The sequence below is a fragment of the Dipteris shenzhenensis genome, chromosome 33 (genome assembly GCF_047967505.1).
Source record: "Dipteris shenzhenensis isolate YYH24624 ecotype China chromosome 33, Dip_SZ_1.0, whole genome shotgun sequence".
In the NCBI taxonomy this organism is placed as follows: Eukaryota; Viridiplantae; Streptophyta; class Polypodiopsida; order Gleicheniales; family Dipteridaceae; genus Dipteris; species Dipteris shenzhenensis.
The window spans coordinates 18,976,348-19,000,577 of NC_141628.1; the positions used below are offsets into that span (position 1 = coordinate 18,976,348).

At 45.8% G+C, this 24,230-nt stretch overlaps 1 protein-coding gene across 1 annotated transcript in view; it reads left to right on the forward strand.

The window, feature by feature from the left end:
• The window catches only part of CPA (Subunits of heterodimeric actin filament capping protein Capz superfamily), a 99,949-nt gene that overhangs the window by 14,111 nt on the left and 61,608 nt on the right, over positions 1-24,230 (forward strand). The window contains exon 3 of the mRNA XM_087372031.1: positions 21,954-22,043. Coding sequence (XP_087228157.1) covers positions 21,954-22,043 — 90 coding nt within the window. The remainder of the gene's footprint in view (positions 1-21,953; positions 22,044-24,230) is intronic.

Below are 24,230 nucleotides of genomic sequence, written 5' to 3' on the forward strand. Positions count from 1 at the left end.
AAATCTAGAGCCATCTAGTGGCCCGGAAGTTGTGGAAGCTAACAACGGGGGTGAGGCAAAATCGGCAGACTTGCTGGACAGCAAGGGGAAGATTGCCATTCTAGTGGATGGTGAAGAGCTTGAGAATTGGGAAGAGCGGAGCCATGTAGTGGCCCGAAAGTTGTGGAAGCTAACACCGGGGGTGGAGGCAAAACCGGCAGACTTGCTGGACAACAAGGGGAAGATTGTCATTCCAGTGGATGGTGAAGAGCTTGAGAATATTGGGAAGAGAGAGATGCCCACTCCCTAGCATTAATCATTGGGACCACGGTGGACTCTGTTCTTCCGCACATCTAGATAGCCGAGACGTTTGTAGAGCTTTGCGTGAGCTATCCTGAAGGATTTGTATGAAATTGACAATACATCTTGAATTTTGATGCTCCAACATCAACTGTATAATTTGGACATGACTGAGGCAGACAATGTTCATGACCATTTGACAAAAGTCAAGGTGGTAAGGAACCAGCTCGCGGCAGTTGGTCTGAAGGTAGATTCAAGTCAATTGGCATTGTTGATTTTACACAAGCTACCTCGAAGTTTTAAGAGTTTCGTGACTACGGTCACTGCAGGACGGAGGACCAAGCCTCTCACCTTCGAGGAGCTTGGGCCTTTACTATTGTAGAAAGAGGCTCGCGAAAAATTGTTTACTCAATCGGGCGAGAAGGCTCTCGTGGCAAGGGACAAGCCTGGCAAGGGTAAGTTCAAAGATTCCAAGATCAAAAGTAAGACTGAGGATGCATAGAAAAAGAGGCAGATGAAGTGCTTCTACTGTGAGAAGCTTGGTCATTCTGCTAAAGAGTGCTGCAAGAAGAAGGCGGACCTCAAGAAGGAGTCCAAGTCCAAGGAGGAGCAAAAAATGGAATGCATTTTACATGTCGGAGATCATGTGCATCTCATTGCTAATGGAGAAGTAATTAGTCAAGTGCACATACATTGCTTGGATCCTCTGCTACATGCAATTTCGCGACATTTGGACTTAGAGTGTCTGTAATCATAGATAAGTCCATAGAATCTATAAGTTCCCTACTACCATACCCAACAACAAACGCTTTAACTATAGATTAGGAACAAAGGAGTTTTGTGTCATGGAAGAGTTTAGCATGACACTCAGCAAGGGCCCTAGTGCGCCCTTTGCTTAAGCCCTTCGAGGCTGAGTTTCCATTCTATTTTGGGGTACTTTGTCCCATAGGCCCGCGAGGCCTTCCGTGGATGTTAATATATCTTCTTTCTCTCTCTGTCTCTCTCAATGTGTGAACTATCCTTGGTTTCAAGATTGTTTCCGCTTACGTGCATAGGTGGCATGGTAATATCTCGTACATGTTATTAGAGCCAAATTGGATGTTGCAGCATTACCACCACATCCAACTTAGTTGAAGGAGGACAATACATATGCATTTGGCATCCTCATTTAGACCATGAAGGACAATGTGATTTCAGTGATCCATGGGCCACAAGTGTTATGCCATGTCATAAGTTTGAGCTGCCATGTCAGTAGCTAGCCACCTGAGAAATTACCTATAGAGAGACATGTATGATGTCTATACATCGGCTTTTCCATCTAACTAATACATAGTTGATCCATGATGCAAATGCACACCTCCATCACCTATTCTCCTCATTACAAATGAGCATCTACGTCTACATGTATGTCCAAAGGATGGAGCATTGATTCTCCAACAACCCCCCTCATTGTCCAATGTGTAGACTGTTTCTTTGGTCCACCCTCCGGGTGTTTGAGTCACAAAAGCAACTAATAATTTCCCTTGAGCTATATCCGATGCCATGGTCTTGAGTACCTCTAATGTACTCAAGCACATGTATGGCATCCAACCAATTGTTTGCCCTTGGTTCTATAGCAAATTGACTCTGCAAGCAAAACCTCCAAAGCTTATTTTAGGTGGCGTATTGGAGAGAGATATAATGCTATCAATCACCCTCTAATACTCTATAAATGTTCACAAGATGAGATGAGTCCTCTCGGGGTAACCTCGCATGCACCTCTCGGAGATTTTTAATAGAGCTAAGACATAGTAAGTTACTTTACGAGTTAATTCATTGATGAAACACTTGTAGAAGCAAATGTAGATGCCATCATTATCTCAGTCTTGAGGAAACAATGGAATCACCCAAGGTGCGTGATCTAGAACCCCTTATAGAGTGACTAGATTTATTTAATCTTCTCATGATCACCTATCAATATCAAATTATCAAGTATGCAATAAGTAAGACTCTTTTACCTTTTTCTTAGAAAAGATATAGGTTGGGTTTGAAGACTTCTAGACAATCCAATCTATTTGAAGCACTCATCCATGCCACTTGCGACTTGTTTAACCTCGTAGAGTCTCTTTTGGAGCCTTAAGACTCTTTTACCTTTTTCTTAGAAAAGATATAGGTTGGGTTTGAAGACTTCTAGACAATCCAATCTATTTGAAGCACTCATCCATGCCACTTGCGACTTGTTTAACCCCGTAGAGTCTCTTTTGGAGCCTTTGTTAGCACTTATTCTTGGTATGGCCTTGTAGGCCAGTTAGGATTAGTCAACCCTCAGGTTTGACAACACTTGGAGTTAACTTTGGGACCTATATTGGCCACCACTTGTACTTTCTCATTATCTATGTGCAAGTACTTCCAGTTCCTTCAGCTGTTGTCTACCTTCTTACATTCCATCTCTTTCCATTGCTCCTCGCACCCAATAGTGGTATCAGAGCAGGTCCCCCCCACCTTGCCTAGTCCACCTTTCTGTCAAGGAATCGAATGTGACAGGAACCAACCCGATGCATTATGAAGTTTGAGCGGGAGTGGTTTCTGTTTGTATGCTTCAAGCATTAGTTTGGGGTATGGACATTTTTGCAACATAGAATGTTGACCCTTAGCACACATGACCTTGATCCGTGTAGCGCCATTGGTCCGGGATATGGGTGTTTTTGCAAAATAGAATAATATCCTGCAGCACACGCGACTTCGATTCATGCAACACCCACTTGCCGGGCACTCTTGCAACTTCATTGAGGCTGGTTGTTTGCGCAGCCATTTCAGTTCCAGTCAGTATTTGCCTGTCATGCGAATCCTAACCAACAACTTTGCCATCGATTCTTGGCTTCATTGAGCTGTTCTCTGTTCTGCTTGTAACCACGACGTGGGCGTTGACTCACAATCTGTGATCGTCGCAACCAGCCACCTACCATTTCGCCATAGTTGGGCTGCCCAGACAATTGTGACCATCTTCTGCTCAAGCTCGGCTTGCCAAACAGCCTCTTCAAACCTGTCTGTATACTTGCACGGCCATCCGTACAATTGTACGGATTCGTATAGTTGCAGCTCGCCTTCCACAACGACCAATTTGTTCTCATTTGCCTCCAACAGCTTGCACGTGCAGCTTAGCCAACACTGTTGACTCTTGGTTGCGAGAATAATTATAATTGTGGCTTTTGGATCTATTGGCAGCATATTGCAGTAGGATTGGCTTGGAATTGCAGTCCATTGGTTCACATTTGCAAAATTGCTCTGAAATTTGGGGCTTTTACAGATTTTCCATCTTTTTGGCATATTTGCCCTCTCCAAATTTGGGGCTTTTGCTAGATTTGCTGCTAATTGCAGTGACAATTACTTGATTCAGCCAAATTTGGGATTTTCTTGCATTTGCTCTTTGATTTGGGTACTTTGCCTTCACATTTTGGGGCTTTTGCCTCCTTTGCACTCCACTTGGCTCTTGTGCCCCGGAAGTTGCTTTGCAGGGACATTTAGCCACTATTTGTGGGCACATTGTCCTCATATTTGCAATGGACAGATTTGCAGGTATTTGCCCTTTGATTTGGGTTGGTCACTTTTGCAGGTTAGCCTTTTGCAGGCCAGTGTTTTCTTGGATAGATTCTTGCAACAGATTTTGGGGACAGCTTGTGCATTTTGCTCAATGTTTGAGCAGCCTACTTGGCATTTACAGCTGCAGAGTTTTTGCTGTTATTTTTGGGTTGGCATTTGCAGATTTGCAGTCAGCTTTGGAGCAGCCAGCTCATTGCATTGCCTTGAGACTTTGACATTTGCATGGCACTCTTTTTCTTTGGGGATTTGTGTTTGCAATGGCACACCATTAGTCTTTAGGAATGCTTGCCCATGAAGACAAGCTTGACGGTACCAACTATCCCATGTGGCCGTACTCGGTGTGCCACCTGTTGGTGTCCCAAATTTTTGAGGCATTGTCAAGGGATCAGTGACCAGACGTGTCTCTCCAACGTATGCACCTGCTGCCACTGCAGCCACTTCTGTCCCTTCTGGTTCATCTACCACTACTCTCACAGTGTCCGCAGTAGACCTTCCAACACTTGAACAGATTCATTGGGCTTAGAGAGATGAACATGCACATGCAGCGATTTTGCCATGAATAACAAGAGGGAGGTTATACCTCACATTCGGTCTTCCAAGACAGCCAAGGAGGCAGGGTATACTTTGGCCAGTCTCGATTAGACTTGCAATGAGGCCCGGGTTGCCTCCTATTTATGCAAGCAGCTGGATAATGTTTAGATGAAGGAAAGGGATTGCATGGATGCCTATCTCACCAAGATAATGATTTTAGAGAACAGCTCATGAATGTTGATGAGATTGTCCTACTTCTTGACTCATACCAAGGATCTACGACATCGAGGCTAGTGGCCATGGGTAACCCCAACCACTATAGCTTCAATCAGCTTGTTGCCCTACTATTGCAGGAGGAGCAGAGTCGTCAAAACAGGGCTGCTTCTATTCATGGCGATTAGGCCTTTGCTACCGATCACTGGGGCAAAGGAAAAGGGGGGGGAAATTACAGCAAGCCCAAACCCTCATCTGGTACTTCATCATCTTCTTCTCCTGCTAAACGGAAGAACAAGAAGTGCTGTAATTATTGCAGGAAGCCCGGCCATGACATCTCTGAATGTCGCAAGCCTATTGCTTGGGAGAAGAAAAAACAGTAGCAAGGTCTTGTAGTTGCAAATGCTCCTGCTCCCCGTGATCATCCTCATGAGGCAGCTAACTTGGCTTAGGATTTGTTGTGACTTGCCACTACAATCTGTAGAAATCAGCCTGGTATTTTGACAACGGTGCTTTTAAGCGTATTACCTTCTGCAAATCTCTATTTTAGTCCCTTAGTGATGCTCCACATGAGTGCATTGTCACTTGTGCAAACAATGCAGCCTATCCCATGAAAGGGATTGGTGAGGTGTTTGTGACATCAGTGTAAAGTGATAAAGTGATCCTTTTGGAAGTTTTGTATGTCCCAAGTGTGAAGAAGAATCTCATCTCGATTTCAGCCATCTCCACAAATGGTTTCAGAGTTCTTTTTGGTACAAAAACTGTATTGTACTCACTAGGACACTTGGGCTGTATCACCTTGATACGTTTGGAAAATAGGCTGCTTTAGAAGCTAATGCCATTGCTGAAACTGTGATTTTCAATACTCACTTATGGCATGAGAGATTGGGGCATCTAAATTTTAATAGTTTGGTGAAGATGCATTCAACGGACAGGGTGGTAGATCTCCCACTCATGCATGCAATTACAAAATATGTCTGTGAGGGCTGCTTATTGGGAAAATGCATCGGTTCCCATTTCGAAAAGTTGAGACCCTTGGTGTATCGAGGAAGTTGCATCTTGTACATAATGATGTATGTGGCGGACATCACTTGGAGGATACTACTACTTTGTTACTTTTGTGGATGACTGCACTAGGTCCACTTGGGTTTATCCCATGAAATTGAAGTCATATGTGTTATTTAACTTCAAGCATTTTCTTGCCTTAGCAGTGAATGAGAGTGGGGAAATACTCTTCACCCTCCGCATTGACAGGGGGGGAATTTTCTGATTTTTTAGCAGCCCAGGGTATCATACATCAATGCACAGTGCCATACATTCTGCAACAAAATCTACTTGCAGAGTGGAAAAATCAAATAGAAATGGAAATGGGCAGGTGCATGCTTAAGGGGAAGTCTTTGCGCAATAAAATCTGGTTGGATGTGTGCCAACTATGTGTTCAATCGAGCACCCACTCGAGCATTGAAGCTTATGAAGCATGGACATGTCGTAAGCTTGTAATTTCTCACATGCGAGTGTTTGGATTTCTTGCATATGCACATGTACCCTCTCAGCTGGGGCATAAGCTTGATGATAAGGCCATCAAATGCATTTCCACTCTGATATCAAATTGAAACAAGCTCAAACAATTTGCTGATTTTCTACAAGTACATCACATGTGGTAGCATGAAGATTAACCTCCCAGCCATCGCTTTGTAGCCAAAACTGTTGATACATAATCCGATATCATTTCACACGTTTTCTTGCTTCAAATCGCCCAATTTCTTAGATGAGTCTAGATGCTAGGTGTCTAATTTTTTCAAGTCTTCTTAGATACCCTCTTTTACCCCGTCTTTGGATACATTTTATATCCATTTGTCCATAGGTAGAATTCAATTTGGGCTTAGACGCATCTCCATGTTGATCACCCTCACCGATGACCTTGGCATTAAAATCTTTTTGAGATACACACAAAGCACAACACATATTCTAACGAGTAGGTAATACCAACTGATACTCTCGAGATCATTCTATCCAGATTTAAGCATAACGTGGTACATGAAGATATCTCTGAAGCGAGTTTCGGATGAAGAACCAGAAAGCTCTTGCAGTGAACTATGCTTTGATGGCTCAAATCAAGTTCATTCATGAGCTGAAGACCCTCAAGGAGGCGAGGGACGTCCCTGAGTGCCGGAAGGTGAGATGGCTTCCATTGAGAAGAATTGCACGTGGGCCTTGCTACCAAGGATGACCAAACGGAAGGTGATAAGTGTATCTACAAAGCCAAGTACATTTAAGAGAGAACACTCGACAAGTACAAGGCAAGGTTGGTGCCAAGGGCTGCACTCAAGCTGAAGGTTGATTGCGATGAGACGTTTGCACCAATGGCTCACATTAGAGACTAACATTTGACAATACTAGCTGACCACCACAAGAGGGCCATGTATTAGATCGATGTAAAATCTGCCTTTCTCACAGAGACTTGGAGAAGAAAGTCTATATGGGGCAGCCACAAGGATTTCAAACCAAGAGAACCATGGTGTGTTGGCTGAAGAAGGTGCTCTATGGGCTGAAACAAGCTCTAGGAGCAAGGTACCAGATCTGTACGTGTAACCATACGCATGAAATAAATTATTTTGTACCCATATGGTACGGCCAATCATACTTGACCTTTTTTTGGGGAAACAACGGGGCTCCCAAACCTTTATGAACATGTTTTTTATCAGTTTCGTACTTTTTTTTGGGAGTCCCTGCAGCACGCTTTAACGTTGAAATTTGGAAATTAGGAGTCCCAACCTGTCAGACTGTGTACAATGTATATTTTCCTATTTTTTCCAATTAGGTCACGCATGATTCAGCCCTAGGGGCTGAACCAAACTCCAATCATACATCCGTAGCCATATGCGTTTGCCTTATGGTAACGTATGGAAAAAACAATGGTACCAACGCGTCGACAATTACTTCACCCCGATTGGCCTTTCTCCAAGTTCGTCAGATGCAAAAAACATGTACCGCCATTCAGAGGGAGACATGAAAATGACAATTATTTCCTACGTCGACGATAATATCATTGCGGGGAATCACAACAGCAAAGATAAGGGAGATAAAGATTGGATTGTTGCACTACTTTCTGGGGATAGAGATATGGAGGAGGAGGAGAAGAATTTCATTTGTTAAGAAAAGTACTGCCTTGAGAAGCTGAACAGATTTTAAATGGAAGATTGCAAAGACGGGGCTTCTGTGAGAAGTGCAGCGGAAATGAACGGAAGAGAGAGAGAGAGAGAGAGAGAGAGAGAGAGAGAGCACGCCTCACACACACACAGAGAGAAAGGAGAGAGATGCACAGGAGAACTGCAAGTGATCTCTGAGAAAACCCTGCTACATCAGGGGGAAAACCTCGAAAACAACGGGCTGCTCGAGATCTCAGAACACACAGCTCAACAACCAAGTGAGGGAGCACTAGGGAGTGAATGAGCTGCTCCACCTGTTAGAAATGACCCAATAGAGGGTACACTCAGCGGAAGACTGATAGTAATGCCCAGGAGCTCACACAGTGTGCGTGGGGTGTGGAATCACAAACTTCTTAACTTATGTGCATAAAATAGATGTGCAGACTCATCAATAGACAATGAACCAACCAGATAGAGAAACCACCAAAATAATATATTTCCGTCCAAAGCTATGGACACAATACAAAAGAGAGAGATCCAGAGTCCCACCAATGGTGTGATCCTCTGATCTTACCACAAGGTACTTCTCCTATCTGCTGGCTATCTCTAGACTCGAGCCTGCGTGCTCCACCTCGAGCGTCTGTAGACCTTCTGTGCAGAATGGTTCTCTCTACCTTACTGCCTGTAGATCAGCCTAGGTAGGCAGCCCTTTCTCAGCTTTGTCTGCAGCTTCTATGTGCCTCCTTCACCTTCTGGATGTAGGTCCAAGGAAGGTCCTCCTGCTGCTTCAATCTGTTGGTGGTTGGCTGCTCCAGAGAATATGATGATCACAACACCTTGCTGCCCTAGAAGACAGCCAAGGTCCAGCCTCTAGGGAACTCAGTCTGCAGCACACCTTCCACTCTCCTTCACCCCCAGTGTGAGGCCCAAGGGAGTGGCTTCTGGCTGCTCCTGTCTGCTCCTTTTCCTGAATGTTGGATATGAAATGAGGCCCAAGGCCTCTCCTTTTATAGGGCTCAAGGCCCCCTTGAACCAACCGACCAGCCAGCCCTAATTGGGCCGACTCGCTGGTCTGTAGCAGCCCTAACCAACCAACCAGTTGGTTGGCTGCCTATCCAGCCCTATTTAGGGCCATTTGCTGGTCATTTGTCCCATGAAGGGCCCAGCCCCTTAGGACTGCTTACCCCGCCACCTGCCAGCCCTGCTTGCAGGCCATAGACCTGCCCATATACCTTGCCAAGGACCCCGTCATGCAAGCGCCTCTTCTTTTGGATCACCACGCAATCATGCTCCTTATCAGATCCTTTCTGCCAGGGCAGATCCAAGACATCCTGTCCCCGCCATCTCCCTTTCACAAAGGTGTCTTCTAACGCAGCCATGTTGATGTCTCTAGGTAATTCACTCTTTGTTGTTTGACTAGCACCCACATGGCAGCCAGGATGCTGCCCGTGTGGCACTCCCTCAAACCCTAGGTTCAACCCCCCCATGCTCTCCTCATATGGGGGCTTACAGATGGGGAGGTGACCTTTCCAACACCACCACCCTGCTCCTTAGGTGCACAACAGGACTGTGTGCTCCTCAGCTAGGCCCTCCAAGAGATGATCTGCTGCTCCACACAATGCTGCAAAGAGGGCTGAGGGGGGGCCTAAATATAGGCCCCCACCCCCTCCCTAGTCGGGTAGGGCAGGTTGTCCGACCAGCCTGCTAGGTGGCTGACCCAACATGCCTGCATGGCCGACCCATATAGGGCTGCACAAGGCCCTAAGGCATGGGCCTGCTAGCTGGCCAGCAAGGCCTAGGAGCCGATTGCTCCTAGCCCTCCACTAGGATTTGCACAGCCCTCTGCCCTCCAGTTGACCTGCTCACAAGGGAGCCAGATCCCTAGGCGCCCCAAAGGGGTTGCCATGCGGCAGTACATCAGGCCTCAAGAAGGCCTTGAACAGCCTCCACATGGCCAGCAAGCCCTCCCGTACTAAGCATCTTGCCAACCCTACTCTTTCTAGGCCTTATAGGAGGGGCGGGCACACCCATAGAACTGGCCCTCACTCATCTACCCTAGCCTCACTCACTGGGCGGGCACACCCACAAGCAAGACCCTCTCTCTAGGTGACATCAGGAGATGTTGACCTCCAACACTTACTCTCAGCTCTTGGATGGAGCAGAGACGCAAGGGAGCAAGGTGTGCTGCTAGAACAACTGGAGGAATCCGTCGTGTGATAATCCACTGTTGAAGACCGCCACAAGTACTGTCGAAGAAGCCCCCTCGTGGCACGAATCGCCTCAGCACGATCATTGGAAACTTGGAACTGTTGCTCCCAGGCCACTGTTGCTAGGTACACTTCTCTGGTCTCGTAATGGTACACTAGGTCATCTGGTACAACAATCCAATTGTTGGTACTGGTACATGACTCCAACAGAGGATCCTTGAACAATAATCCAACTGATATTGCCTTCGGTGCAAGGTTTGCTTCCTTGCATGGGTACCTGTATCGTAGAGCTAGATTGCCGTCAAATCAATGAACATCAGAGCTCCAATGGCAACGGGCATATAACAGCTCACAAGGATCAATCAACTGTGTCTAGGTTTCCGGATTAGCAATCTATCAACCCATCCGGATCTCCAGTAGCATCAGACAATAGCCGGAGCGAAATACTAGGAAACCTTGTCTGGATCTGCTAGGTCATAACATCCAAACATAATAGAAACTGGAAACATACTGCCACTTGTGAAAGTCTGCCTTGATAAATGACTCCCTACTCGGTGCACCTGATTGGCAGGTCCGGCTACCACAAACAAGCAAGCAATCCTCCATTTGGATCCGGAAAGCCTGTTGGCAGCTCCTACCAAGTGCTACTAAAAGGCTGGAGTAAACGTGGTCGCAACAGTCACACTATTGGCTACCTGGTTATTGGACCCCTCTGCATTCTTTTGGGGACACTAATGCCAATAATGACCTTTTTGGCCACATCGGTTACATGTACGGGATGCCTTGAGAGCTTCTCGTTCCTCAGCTCTCAACTGCTTTCTGCCTTTCTGATCAGCTGTCAAAGCCTCAAGTTGACTGCCATAGTTACGATCGACGAAGGCCCAATGGTCATGTCCTAATGAAATCTGCTTCCCTGCCTGGAGGATCTCCTGTTGAAGTTTTTGTAACTTGTTGATGTGGTCTTGCATCGATGAAGACTTCTTGGGATCCAACAACCTCATCTGAACCTCGAGTGAGACCGTCTTCATGGGAGATTGTGGTTACATGCTTTTGGCCACTGTCATGTGCTTCACGTGATTAATAAATTGAGGGGTATTGTTAAGAAATATGAATGATCTTACCCTGGCATTAACACGGTCATAAAGCTGGGACGGAGTCTCAGCCTCCTTCCGAGTTAGGATGCCAATGTCCTCTGCCAGGGGATCTGGTCGGGCAACACTTATCGAGACGAAATCTAGCATGTTGTATGATTGGAAAATAGATTCCATCATCACCCGCCAAACGCCGTAATTGGGCCCATCCAACTGCCGGTCAACTGGGAACGTGGCAACATTGGAATTCTAGTCTTGTTCTCTACCATCTTGGACAAAGTCGGCATGTCAGAGTGAAGAGGAGGATGAATCGAAAGAGAAGGTGGATGGGATTGAAGGAATTGAGGGTTGAAGAAAGGAGAAGGGTGAAGACGAGGAGGAAGGGGCTGACAGGCCAATTTACCTTCACACCTTGATTTCCGTCCCTCAGGAACACCTCCTCTTTGATCTTAAAACACCCTTCAAAGTCACGCTTCTTTGGTGACCCGAACAGTCCACTTGTCGCACACGCTCCTCCTCAAAGACACCTCCAAAAAGCACCCTAATCCTCCTCTTTGTGTGTTGGCTCAACACTCCCTCCGCCCCTTGGGTCTCAAGCCAACCGTGGCTCTAATACCATGTGAGAAGTGCAGTGGAAATGAATGGAAGAGAGAGAGAGAGAGAGAGAGAGAGAGAGAGAGAGAGAGAGAGAGAGAGAGAGAGCACGCCACACACACATACACATGCTGAGAAGGAGAGAGAGGCACATGAGAACTGCAAGTGATATTTGGAGAAAACCCCATTACATCTGGGGGGAAACCTCGGAAACAAGGGACACACAGCTCAACAACCAAGTGAGGGATCACTAGGGAGTTGATGGACTGCTCACTACCCTGCTACTAAAGTGCACAACAGGGCGGGCTCTGCTCCTCAGCTAGGCCCTCCAAGACATCTAAATTCGAGTATTGGTCGCACACCTTATGAAGCGGCGTTTGGACGGCGATTTACCTCTTAATTTCCAGCAATCCGAATTTTCTTTTCTTTGCGTTGAGATATAGCTGGTTATCACGTAATAACTGTAGGGCACATCGCACATCCTTAATATGCTGCTCGGCTGTCATCGAAAAGATAAGGATATTATCGAGAAAAATGAACATGCACTTTTCAATATACTCTGCGAATACCCGGGACATCATCTTGTTGAATGTTGGTGGTGCATTCTTTAGAGCAAAGGGCATGACAACGAACTCGTAATGAGCTTGCTCAGTTCGGAAAGCTGTCTTTGGGATGTCAGCTTCAAAAATCCGGACTTGATGGTAGCCACTCTTGAGGTCAATCTTTGAAAAAAATCTTGCACCATTGAGTCTTTCCAAGATGTACTCGATGCGAGGCATAGGAAACTTGTTGCTTACTGTAAGCTTGTTGAGTGCTCTGTAGTCGACACATAGTCGTGCGGACTTATCCTTCTTTGCCACAAATAGAATGGGTGCAGCAAAAGACGAAGAAGATCTAATAAACCCATTGAGACAATTGTTGCTCTAACTCCCCCTCCATAGACTTTGAAAGTCGATAAGGGAACTTACTTGGAGGTGTCGAGTCCGGAAGTAGATCGATGCGATGGTCTTCGGGTCGGTTGGGAGGTAGCTGGGGTGGCAGATCGTCTCGGATCATGATGTCTTTGAACTCTTGGAGTAGATCCACCATTGCTTGTTCCATCGGAGGAGCGGCTTGAACTGCATTGATCTGGCACTGGACATAGACAAGTGCACATATGGCACCCTTGCGGGCGGCGCGACTGCTTGAATATGAGAGATTAATGGAATCCCTGATATGCTCCGATCACCGTGTATCATGGCGGGCTCATGTAAACCTTCCACAATCGTGAAGGTCCCCTGCTGCCAATCAGGCGTCGGAACATGCTCACGGAACCACTGAATCCGGAGGACCATGTCGCACTTCATCAAAGGAGTCAATATAAAGTCCCATGTAAACATGGCCTTCTGAACTGAAAAAGTGAATTGGATGGCCTTATGCGTGATGTGTGTGCGCAAGCCAGGCGTGAACCCGTCCACTGCAAGCTCGTGAGGCACCAAGGTGCACCCCACTGTCTTGGCAAGTTGAGGGGAGATTGTTAAATTACACGGCGCAGGGGAACAAAAACTGAATAAAGAATAGAGAGTACACAGCAAACTGGAGAGGAACAAACTTTTCCTTCAATACTGATGTAGTACAGATGATGGCTCCGTCCACCCGTGTGCTCCCATAGTGGAGCTTAGATGGCGATCTAGACTTATACTAGGTGAAGAGCTACTAGCTGGAAGATCTGATCTGATCTGAACTGATCTGATACAATGGACTGGGGAGGTCGCCTCTTTATAGCTATGAGGGCGGTAGTTGGATCAACGTAGTCGGTGGAGTCGACGAGTGGACCTAGTCGGTGAAGTTGACTAGTCGACCTAGTCGGTGGAACCGACTAGTCGTCCATGGAATATTTAGGGAATATTTCCTATACCGTCGCCTCGGGGGCTCTCGTCCCTGAACCCCCACTAGGGGGGCCGTTGGCTCCCCTGGGACCCCCCAGCTAGGGGTCAGTTGGCCCCCAGGCCCCAGCAAGAATAAGGGGCTCCCACACAATCACCTTTCTACCATCAATGGTCTCATTGATAGACCTCATCTGACATGCAAGTCGGGCTCACACGTGGCTTCTTCTCATATGGGGGCCTTACAACTTGAGCACCTTGGACCACTGGTGGTTACCAGGAGGGTGGGGCATTGAGCATATCTAACACCCCCTCTCAATGTCCACCCGTAGGTGAACTACCTTCTCGACCCAATGTCGAGTCTTTGAAGATGATCCTGAAGCTGATCCTTCCCGAGTGCCTTGGTGAAGATATCTGCTCCATTTTGCTCTGTTGGACAGTAGACCAATTTCACTATCCCATCCTCGATCAAATAACGCACATAGTGATATTGAATCTCTATATGTTTTGTGCGCGCATGAAACACTAGATTTTTAGCAATGGCCATGCAACTTTGATTGTTGCACCTCAGCATTGTTGCCTCCTCCTCTTGCACTCCCATGTGTCATAAGATCCTCCTTAGTAGCCACACTGCTTCACATGCAGCAAAACATGCTGCCTTGTACTCAACCTCGGTAGAAGACAATGCCACTATTGGTTGTTTCTTACTGATCCAAGAGAAGATACCTGAACCTAAAGAGAAACAATATCCAGAAACTGATTTCCTGGAATCAACATCTCCAGCCCAATCTGAGTCACAATGACCAGCCAAGGAAGTGCCCGTACCATAGGTGATGCCATAATCAAGAATGCCCTTCACATACCTGAGCACCCGCATCCCTGCATTCCAATGATTATCCTGGGGCTTATTGGAGAACCTGCTCAAAACGCCAATAGCAAAACTGATGTCCGGTCTGGTGTTGCACAGATAGATGAGATTGCCGACCAACTTCATATACCTCCCGATGTCTGCTGGTGGTGAGGCATCGTCCATAGACAACCTCGCATTCATAGGTGTAGCTATCTCCTTGCACTCGGACATACTAAATGCCTTCAAGATCTCCCTTGCATATTTTTGCTGAGAGATGAAGATCTTGCTTGGCTCTTGCCAGACTTCAATCCCCAAACAGTAGTGCATCAAGCCTAAGTCTGTCATCTTAAACTCTGTGCTCAACGCCTTTCTAGTCTGCTGGATCATGTCTTCATAGTCACCTGTAATAAGGAGATCATCCACATATAGAACAATAATAGCAGTTTTTCCACCTCTCCTATACACATACAAGTTAGCATCTGAGGCACATCTTTTGAAGTTTAATTTATGAAAGAATTTGTCTATCCATTGGTACCATGCTCTTGGGGCCTGTTTCAACCTGTACAAAGTCTTCTTCAGCTTACATACCTTGTTCTCAGAATGGGAGGCCTCAAACCCAGGTGGCTGAGCCACGTACACCTCCTCCTTGAGGTCACTATTCAAGAATGCTGATTTAACATCCATTTGATAAACTAGCCACCGATAGTACTGTGCGAATAGTGGTCATTTTGGCAGTCGGAGCGAAAGATTCCTGAAAATCAAACCCTTCAACCTGCGAAAATCCTTGTGCAACCAATCTGGCTTTGTACTTTTTCGAAGTCCCATCGGCCTTGTACTTTACCTTCCAAACCCACTTGGTGCCAATAACCCTTCTGTTAGGTGGTCGATCAACCAGCTTCCAAGTTTCATTCTTCATGTTGCTGTCATATTCTACTTGCATAGCGTTTTTCCAATCTCGGTCTGCAAGTGCTTCCTCCAAACTCGCAGGCAATAATCTCAGCCATCAAGGTCATATTGACTATGTGAGCAGAAGCCCTCCTTTGCTCCTCGATTCTCTGAGACCGCCTTGGTCCATCTGCATGTTGCTCAACAGACATAGGCATCTGGTTATCATGGTCGTAGAGCTGCCTTACCCATCGCGGCAATGGCTTTTCCGGTGGTGTAACAACAGGTTGGTGACTTATACCTTCATCATCTGAGATTTCCTCCTTTATAGCTCTTGGGATAGGTCCATAGTGAATTACCTCTTCGCTTGATGACAAAGTGGAAGAACTCTTCTCTGCCTCCACTGCATGTGGTTGCTTCGTGAACCCCACATCGCGGCTGGCTATGATCTTCTTTGCCTCTTGGTCATACAACTTATAGGCTTTCTTCTCATCACAATAGCCTAAGAAGATACATTTGGTGCTTTTTGGTTGTAGCTTGTTTCTCTCTTTGTCTGGTACATGCGCATAGCATTCACATTCAAACGTTCTGAAGTGGGAGACAGATGGCTTCTTACCGCTGTAAGCCTCATGTGGTGTTTTACCTTTGAGTGCCTTTGTATAGCTGCGATTAAGGATGTAAACGGCAGTATTGACAACCTTAGCCCAAAAGTGGTTTGGCAGTCCAGCACCTTTCAACATACACCTCCCCATCTCCACCGTGGTACGCATTCAGCGTTCAACAATCGAATTTTGCTGAGGTGTATGTGGTGTCGTCGTTTGTCGCTTGATCCCTTTGCTCTTGTAAAAATCTCCAAACTTTGTAGAAACAAACTCACCACCACCATCCGATCTGATTTTCTTCTGCTGTAGCCATTCTTTAAATTTACCAAAAGCTGGAGCCTTTTCGCGAAGAAAGTACACCCACATCTTCCTACTATAGTCGTTGACAATCAATAAAAAATAGAAAGATCCCCCCAAGGCCTGTGTAGGCATCTTACCGCACAAGTCAACATGCACCAACTCTAGAGGAGCGTTTGCTCTATTCTTGCTTTCTTGTGGGAATGCCTTTCTTTGTGGCTTGCCCATCATGCAAGCTTCACACGGTTCTTTGATTTCTGCGACTGTAGATAAGTGAGTAACCATACCTTGCTTCTGCATCTCCTTCAGCACTGCAAATCCGATGTGGCCGAATCTTTCATGCCAAAGTCCGCTTGTGCCCACTCCAGCGGTGGCTGTAAGAGCACTTAGCTCATACAAGTTGTTCCTCCTTAGTCCTGTGCCAACAAGATTGCCTGCACTATCCATAATTTTTGCTCTTGTCTTATTAAACCTCACCTCATGGTCAAGGTCAGTTATGGAAGCCACTGATAGCAAATTTCTCTTGATTTGTGGAACATAGAGCATATTAGATAGTTTCTTAACATCTCCATTTACAGAAACAAATGAAACCGTACCTGTACCCTCAACAAGGCATTTTGCGTTATTACCAACCGTCACGATGATGGGTTCTTGTAGAGGCTGCATGGAACAATATAGACCCTTCTTGTAGGTCATGTGATGGGAGGCATCACTATCTAACACCCATGAAATAGTGGTTGAAGCTTCTTGAACTGAGGAACACTCTTCCTCAATGGCCAGAAATACATCCAACTTTGCTTCCGCTATGTTAGCTATCTCTTTCCCCTTATCTGTCTTCTTCAAGGTACCATTATTTTCATCTTCTTTCTTGACCCGGCAACCTGCAATCATATGGCCCTTCTTCTTGCAGTAGAAGCATTCTCCCTGAAACTTCTTCTTGTCGCCCTTCTTCTTTTTGTCACCACTAGTAGAGGACCCACCTTTGGTGGAGAAACCACCTTTGCCTTTCGCAGTGGCAGAGAACGCAGCATCCCCATTGCCGCCTCCATCTCGAGCTTTAAGCCTCAATTTCTCCTCCATAAGTAAAGCACAAAACTCCTCAAATGACACTGGTTAGTTCTTCGCTAGTCTTTTGCATCCCAGCACCAGCCATCTGGTCACGCGGATTTTTGATTCGGGTTATGAACACCTCCGCTGTCTCTCCTTCATTAAACTTCTCAGCTGCGAGCTGATTCTCCAGGTTATGGATCCTTGTCTGATTCTGTGTCTCATACTGACTCTTCAATATGTTCCAAGCCACAGTTGCCTTAGATGTATGTTGAATCAAGGTCAAAACACTATCAGTAGCACAGAGCATCTGCGTTCCTGGGTTTCCAAGCTCGTAGAAGGTCGGCATTAGGAGATATCGTGCTCCTCGGATTTGTTGGATCGGGGGTTCCTTGTGGTTCTGGGTCAGTCCCCAGTATTGTTTCCAGAAGCTCATATGAATCCAGAATAGCAGTAATTATAAACTTCCACAGAGTGTAGTTTGTACCATCTAGCTTGCCTTCAGTGAAGGATGGTGGAAGAATCCTCAACGCCTGGATTGTTAGTGCAGCAGCAGCTGTTGAACTCGAGCTGCTTCCTGTTGAGCCGCTTCCTGTTGCCATCACTCCGTATGCTATTGAAGCCCTTGTCTCTCTTCTAATCTTCGATCCTTAGAGCCGCCTAGGCTTTGATACCATGTTAATTACACGGCGCAGTGGAATAGAAACTGAATAAAGAATAGAGAGTACACAGCAAATTGGAGAGGAACAAACTTTTCCTTCAATACTGATGTAGTACAGATGATGGCTCCGTCCACCCGTGCGCTCCCACAGTGGAGCTTAGCTGGCGATCTAGACAGATACTAGGTGAAGAGCTACTAGCTGGAAGATCTGATATGATCTGAACTGATCTAATACAATGGACTGGGGAGGTCGCCTCTTTATAGCTATGAGGGCGGTAGTCGGATCAACGTAGTTGGTGGAGTCGACTAGTCGACCTAGTCGGTGAAGCTATGAGGTCGCCTAGTTGGTGGAACCAACTAGTCGTCCATGGAATATTCAAGGAATATTCCCTATACCGTCGCCTTAGGGGCTCTCGCCTCCGAACCCCCACCAAGGGGGCCGCTCTCATAGAACTACCGCCCAGTCCATTGTATGAGATCTCCCCAGTCCATTGTATCAGATCTTATAACTACGTTGATCCGACCTAGTTGGTGGAATCGACTAGTCGTCCATGGAATATTCAGGGAATATTCCCTATACCGTCACCTCAGGGGCTCTCGCCTCCGAACCCCCACCAAGGGGGCCGCTGGTCCCCTTGGGATCCCCAGCGGGGGGCCAGCTAGCTCCCAGGCCCCAGCAAGAATAAGGGGCTCCCACACAATCACCTTTCTACCATCAACGGTCTCATTGATAGACCTCATCTAACATGCAAGTCAGGATCCATTCAGTGTCCCGGGCCTCATATGGAGGCCTTGCAACTTGAGCACCTTGGACCACTGGTGGTTACCAGGAGGGTGGGGCATTGAGCATATCTAACAGAGATGGCATCTTCTGAACTCCCCATATCGAACAGGACAATAAACTGATGCCCGTTAGCTGTGCCGTACGCTTGAATGAGCGCCTTCTTTTGATATGAGAATTCGCCCTTCTTCTTACCTCGAAAGACCACCGTGGGAACGGTGTTCAAAGTAGGAAAGACGACATTCGTAGCTGAGGATGGAGGTGGGGCTGGAAGAGCCAGTACATTAGCGACGGACGAAGTAGGTGCTTTCGCAGCCTTTTCGGCAAGCCACTTCGAACAATCCTTCTTACCATGCCCAGCGATGTGGTGGCAATGAAAGTAGCGATGTTCTTGGTGGTACCGCTTCTACTCGTCGGTCTGTAGATAGCCTCTCGTAATACCCGCTTTAGCCTTCTCATTCGGAGGCTCGGACTCCTTTTGACCAGAAGCTTGGCCGTCTTTCTTTTGGAACTGGTTGTCCTTATTCTGATCCTTACCCGCTGTGTTGTTTGACTGCTGCGGGGCTTTGGAATCTTTCTGGAACTGCTTGGGCTTTCCCCCATTCAGCATCATCTCCTGATTTTGTGCGAGAGTCAGCCCTGCTCGTAATCTGGCGGGTTGAAGTTGTGAATGGTAAAATGTATGTTTGTGTCCAATCCTTGAATGAATTGCTTCATCTTGGTGCTCTGCGTCACGCTCAACTGTTGTGCCAGTGTGATGACCTTGTTACTGTATGTCATCATAGGGAAACCATTCTGGGAGAGACGAGCGAACTCATCCTCCAAGTTAAGCAGATATTGGGGTGGGAGAAAATGGGCTTTGAGGTCGGCCACAAACGTTGCCCAAACGAAATTCGTCTTAAACGTGTTTGGGTCAGTATGCTTACTAGCCCAATGTTGCCACCAAGTCACCGCCTCACCTGTAAGATGAGGGGCTGCAAGGTGGACTTTATCTTGCTCATCTTGAATCCGTGCTTACGGAAAATGAGCTACGAATTGATGAATAAACTGTAAAATTGCTGAATGGTCACACTTGCCATCATACTTAACAAAATTTGGAGTGGACCGAGTGAGTGGTGTTACCTTTGTCGATGGTGAAGTTGTGGCGGAGACGGGTGCTGCGCTCAAACTTGCATGCATAGCAGCTAACATCTGTTTGTGTTGGAGAAGCATCGCCTCTCGGTCTAGCTTTTGTTGCCTCTCTGCTTGGGCGAGCTCTGCGCGTCGCAGTGCCTCCTCATTTTTGCGTTCCTCACGCATCATCAAGAGCAGTTTTTCAAAATCTGTGGTTCCTCTTTCTTCCAGCGGCTTTTCTGCTTCTTTTTCCTCCAGACGTTGTTTTGTCTGGTCCAGCTGTCTTTTGCTTTCTTCCAGGTGGGATGAATGTTCTTCGAGTTGCTGCAGTAGGACCCGATTCTGCTCTAGAAGGTTCGCCATCGCTTCTTGAGCATTTGGCGGAAGTGTATCTTGTTGGTAGTCTTTCTCCTCACTTGGAGACATCTCCTCCTTGTTTAGAGTCGGAGCCCGACTGACAGGGGTCGCAATAGCCCTGGTTAGACGCAGAGCTACGACCAGGAGACGTGCCAGGACCGCACCTCTGAGTGGCCGCCAGCACTCTATTGCCGACTTCATGCCTCCACTGCCTCATCCATCCTGATATCTTGCTGTTGCTGGGGATGATGATGATATTGATGATGATGCTGAGATTGATATATAGTCAACCATCGACATGATTATGTTGTACTTAGGACTTAGTACTGCCATTCTGCATTTTTGCATTTTTTGAATTTTGCATTTTGCATTGGTATGGATGCTCGTTTAGTAGCTCCACTACCACAGCTCGTTGTATCAGGATTTTCACAGTCTCATAGACCCATCGGTCTTCCGAAGACTTTAATAAACTTTCTTTCTTTCTTTCTTTCTTTCTTCAAAGTCTTCGCGGTTGAAATCTTTTCCTGACCCTTCCATGGCGCTTGATTGTGTGTCCTTTCCGGATCTCAGCACAACCATACACTCGCGGTAGTCAAGCTGAATACAGACCGAAGTTCTGATACCAATGTAACATGCAACGGTTATCTGATCGTGTAATTCACAACAAGACCTTCTTTAAACCTTTAGCGAGGAATGAACATTGTTTACCATAGAGAGAGAAAGGAGATGAGGATAGAGAGAGAGTAGAGTCGACAACCAATTGGGTTCCTGTACCCACTGAGGGCCCACTCCCCCAATCAGGGGAGAATTTGCTTTATACTTGGAGAACTGAGAAATACAAAGAACACTCTTTGAGAGAGCACGGAACACGCTTCTGAAGAGCTCACTGTGCACACGTATAGCAGACCCAAGGACCTGAGAGACTGACCTATGTAGCTTGTGCCTAACTGTCCCTGGACAAGGGCTCACAAAGGGGTCACAGCATACGACAAAATCTCCTATCTGGGAACTATAATGCACTTGTCGATGTAGCCAGTGTGTCACCTTGCACCCAAGTGCAGGGGTGCATGTGACACACGGCCACAGCTTCTGCCTGCTTCCAGCCAGCTTCATAGCAATGTATGTTACAAGCTTCACAAGCTGCTTTACTTAAATGAATTATTTTGCTACTGGGTGATTGTGGACACTAAATTGGAGGAAGATCTCTCCATAAGGTGGAAGGAAGCTATGCCCTCTATTTGCAGGGGAGCCTTCTCTCTTGTTTTCTCCATTGCATTTGTTGGGCCTCTTTAGGTTGTTTTGATTTATAGTTGAGGCTTGTATCATTAAGGTCATTTTTCCATTAGAGGGCATAAAGCATGCAAGTTTGTCTTAGTATTTATTCTCAGGTGTGCATTTTGCATAAAATGTGTTTTTGTTTTGGTCTACCTTTAGTTTTTCAAAAAAATTTGTTAGCTCATATTTCTCCGCTTTTTATTTACATTGTAGAATTTTGGACTTTAAATCAACAAAAATATGAATTTGTACGATTGGACGTATTCTAGTTTTACAAAGGTATATGCATATGTGGAGGGTGAGACTTTTTATGAAGTTGAACAGGCCAAAAAGTGTAATTCCTGTAACCTTTGTTATTGGTAGACTTGTCCATGCTGTCAGTTTCCAAAATTACAGGAAACAAAATTCAAAAGGATGGATGATTGTTCACTGTAGGCTTTGTCAGCATGAGTAAGAATTGTAGGCTAGTCGTGGGAACTCATTCATGTATGTCATACACATTGCATAGGATTCATGGACTCCTGAGGTTGGAATCACCTGATTTGCAGGTAGATTGGGTGCTGCAATGTGGTGACAGGTTCTTATAACTCAGTATGGAGAAATTGATGTTGACCATTATATTGACCTCCGAACAGCACAAGTTGCCTCTGTGGATCATGTCAAGCAGGCAAGCTTTCATTTAACATTCATGTTGAATCTTATTTAACGTACTTTGTCATTGGCGAAGAGAACCATTTCCTTTGTTTTCTGGGAGGTAATTTTATGTTGTGTCTGTTAAGAACTGCAGAAACTCTGCTTGGGCTGGCCAAAATAGACAACTACGTTGCTTAACACCACAAAAAGATAAATTGATTTTGAATGACCACACGTAGAGTTTGCTTACAAAATAATTCAATGTGAGTTGTAACTTCAAGGATTCACAAAAGGTCTTATTTTCTTGGTACTTTTATCATATACATATACATATGCCCGTGGGGGTATGTGTGTGTGTATGTCTGTGTGGATTCACCAAATAAAAGTGTGTGTGTGTGTGTGTGGACTCTTTGGAAGGACAGAAGCCATTGGGTTTTTGGTGATCCTTCTCTAAACAAGTTCTCTTTTTTCCGAGTGTCCCTCAGGCAGTCCTTTAAAGATTGTCTGCATGCGGGCCAGTTGGATTACTCTCAGTACTTGGCATATATGCAAGTTTTCTAAAGATGTAATTGCTCTCCTTCTTGGAGACAACTTTGTTAATATAATTATCTGGATTTCACCCCCCAAAAAAGAAGTATGTGTGTGTGTGTGATGTCTTCTGATTTGTAACTGGGTGTCCCTTTCTATGGGACTGTTTTTTGTAATAGAATGACAAATGGATTTCACCCAAAAACAAAGTGTGTATGTACGTATGTATCTACATACATACAGTGAAACGATTAATTTTTTTGGGTGTTCATGAAAGCAGGGGTGAAGGAGGGGATAGATGATTGAAAGACAGAAAGCCCACGGCCATCTTTTTTTATTTCACTCCATGGAAGAAGCTTACACCCAGAAAAGGATTCTCACTCCTCAGGTGTAGCCCATCAAAACTCCAAGTATAGAAACTCCTTATCTCCTACTCTCTGGAACTCTCAAAGTTGACCAGAAGTCAACACTGACACATCATCCCTACATTTGTGCTAATCAGTCTAAACCGGCCCCCCCCCCCCCCCCCCCCCCCCCCCCCGCCCCAAATGCATGGGTGTTTGGCCCAACACATTTACATTTAATTACATATCTCCATGGCCCTTTACCCGATTTGCATGGGAACAGTTGCATTTGAAAGCTCTTTCTACACCCCACCTCCCTCTGGACTCCATAGCGGAGGGGGTTACATGAGCTACCTATTTTCAGACTTTTGCAAAAGACAAAGTTTTCATATAACATTTTCCCCTCTTGGCTGCCAAGAATATACATAGATTTGGAAGCCAAGAACAAAACCAGCAACTCACAAGACTGCGTAAGTCCTCGAAAGTTAGCTGTAGACTCACATTTCAGCAGTGTCAGATATCTTGCCTTCCTCAGTAGCTTCTTTTTAGAATCCTTTGATATGTCTTCGGGAATCTTTCCCTCCTTCAAATAATTATAAACATTCTGTAGATCTTCTAATCCTGCATCAAGAAGTAAGACACATGCTGATGGCTCCGATTCTTCCTGGGCTAAAGCATCGCCCGAGCATTTTGTTGCCTTGTTATGTGTACAAATGATTTCACTCCCAAATCTTTACATAAACCCTTAGCTTCTTTTTGCAAGGGTTTGAGAGCCTCATTACGTACTTGCCACATTTCTTGCATTTGAGATATGACCAACAGAGGATCTCCATACATGATTAACCCTTTGATTGCTCTTTCTTGGCTGCATTTCAAACCATAAATCAAGGCTGCATATTCAGCCTGATTATTTGATTTCACATAATCAATATCTTTGCCATCAGCAACAATTTCTTTTCCTGCAGGATCACACAAACATATTCCAATACTTCCTCTTCCTGTCTTCCTTTGGAAGGCTCCATCAAAATGCAAGGTATACATTGACTCTATAGATTGGCTGTGAAAGTTGATCCTTTGTTTGTTTCTTGCCATTCTTTTTAACTTGATCTTCTATTTCCTCTGCTACTTCCCTCCCTAAAGAATGCTCTGTCAAAAAGGTGAAGTGAAACTCCTGCAATTCAGCCAACCATTTAACAAATCTTCCAGTGGGATTTGATTTCTTCACGAAATAAGCCATGATCACTGAATCCACAAGGAAACAAAGGGCTTAGGAAGCAAGTATGATCTGAATTTCCGGACTGCATACATCATTGATAACCCTTGTTTTTCTACTTCTGTCATCTTGCTTC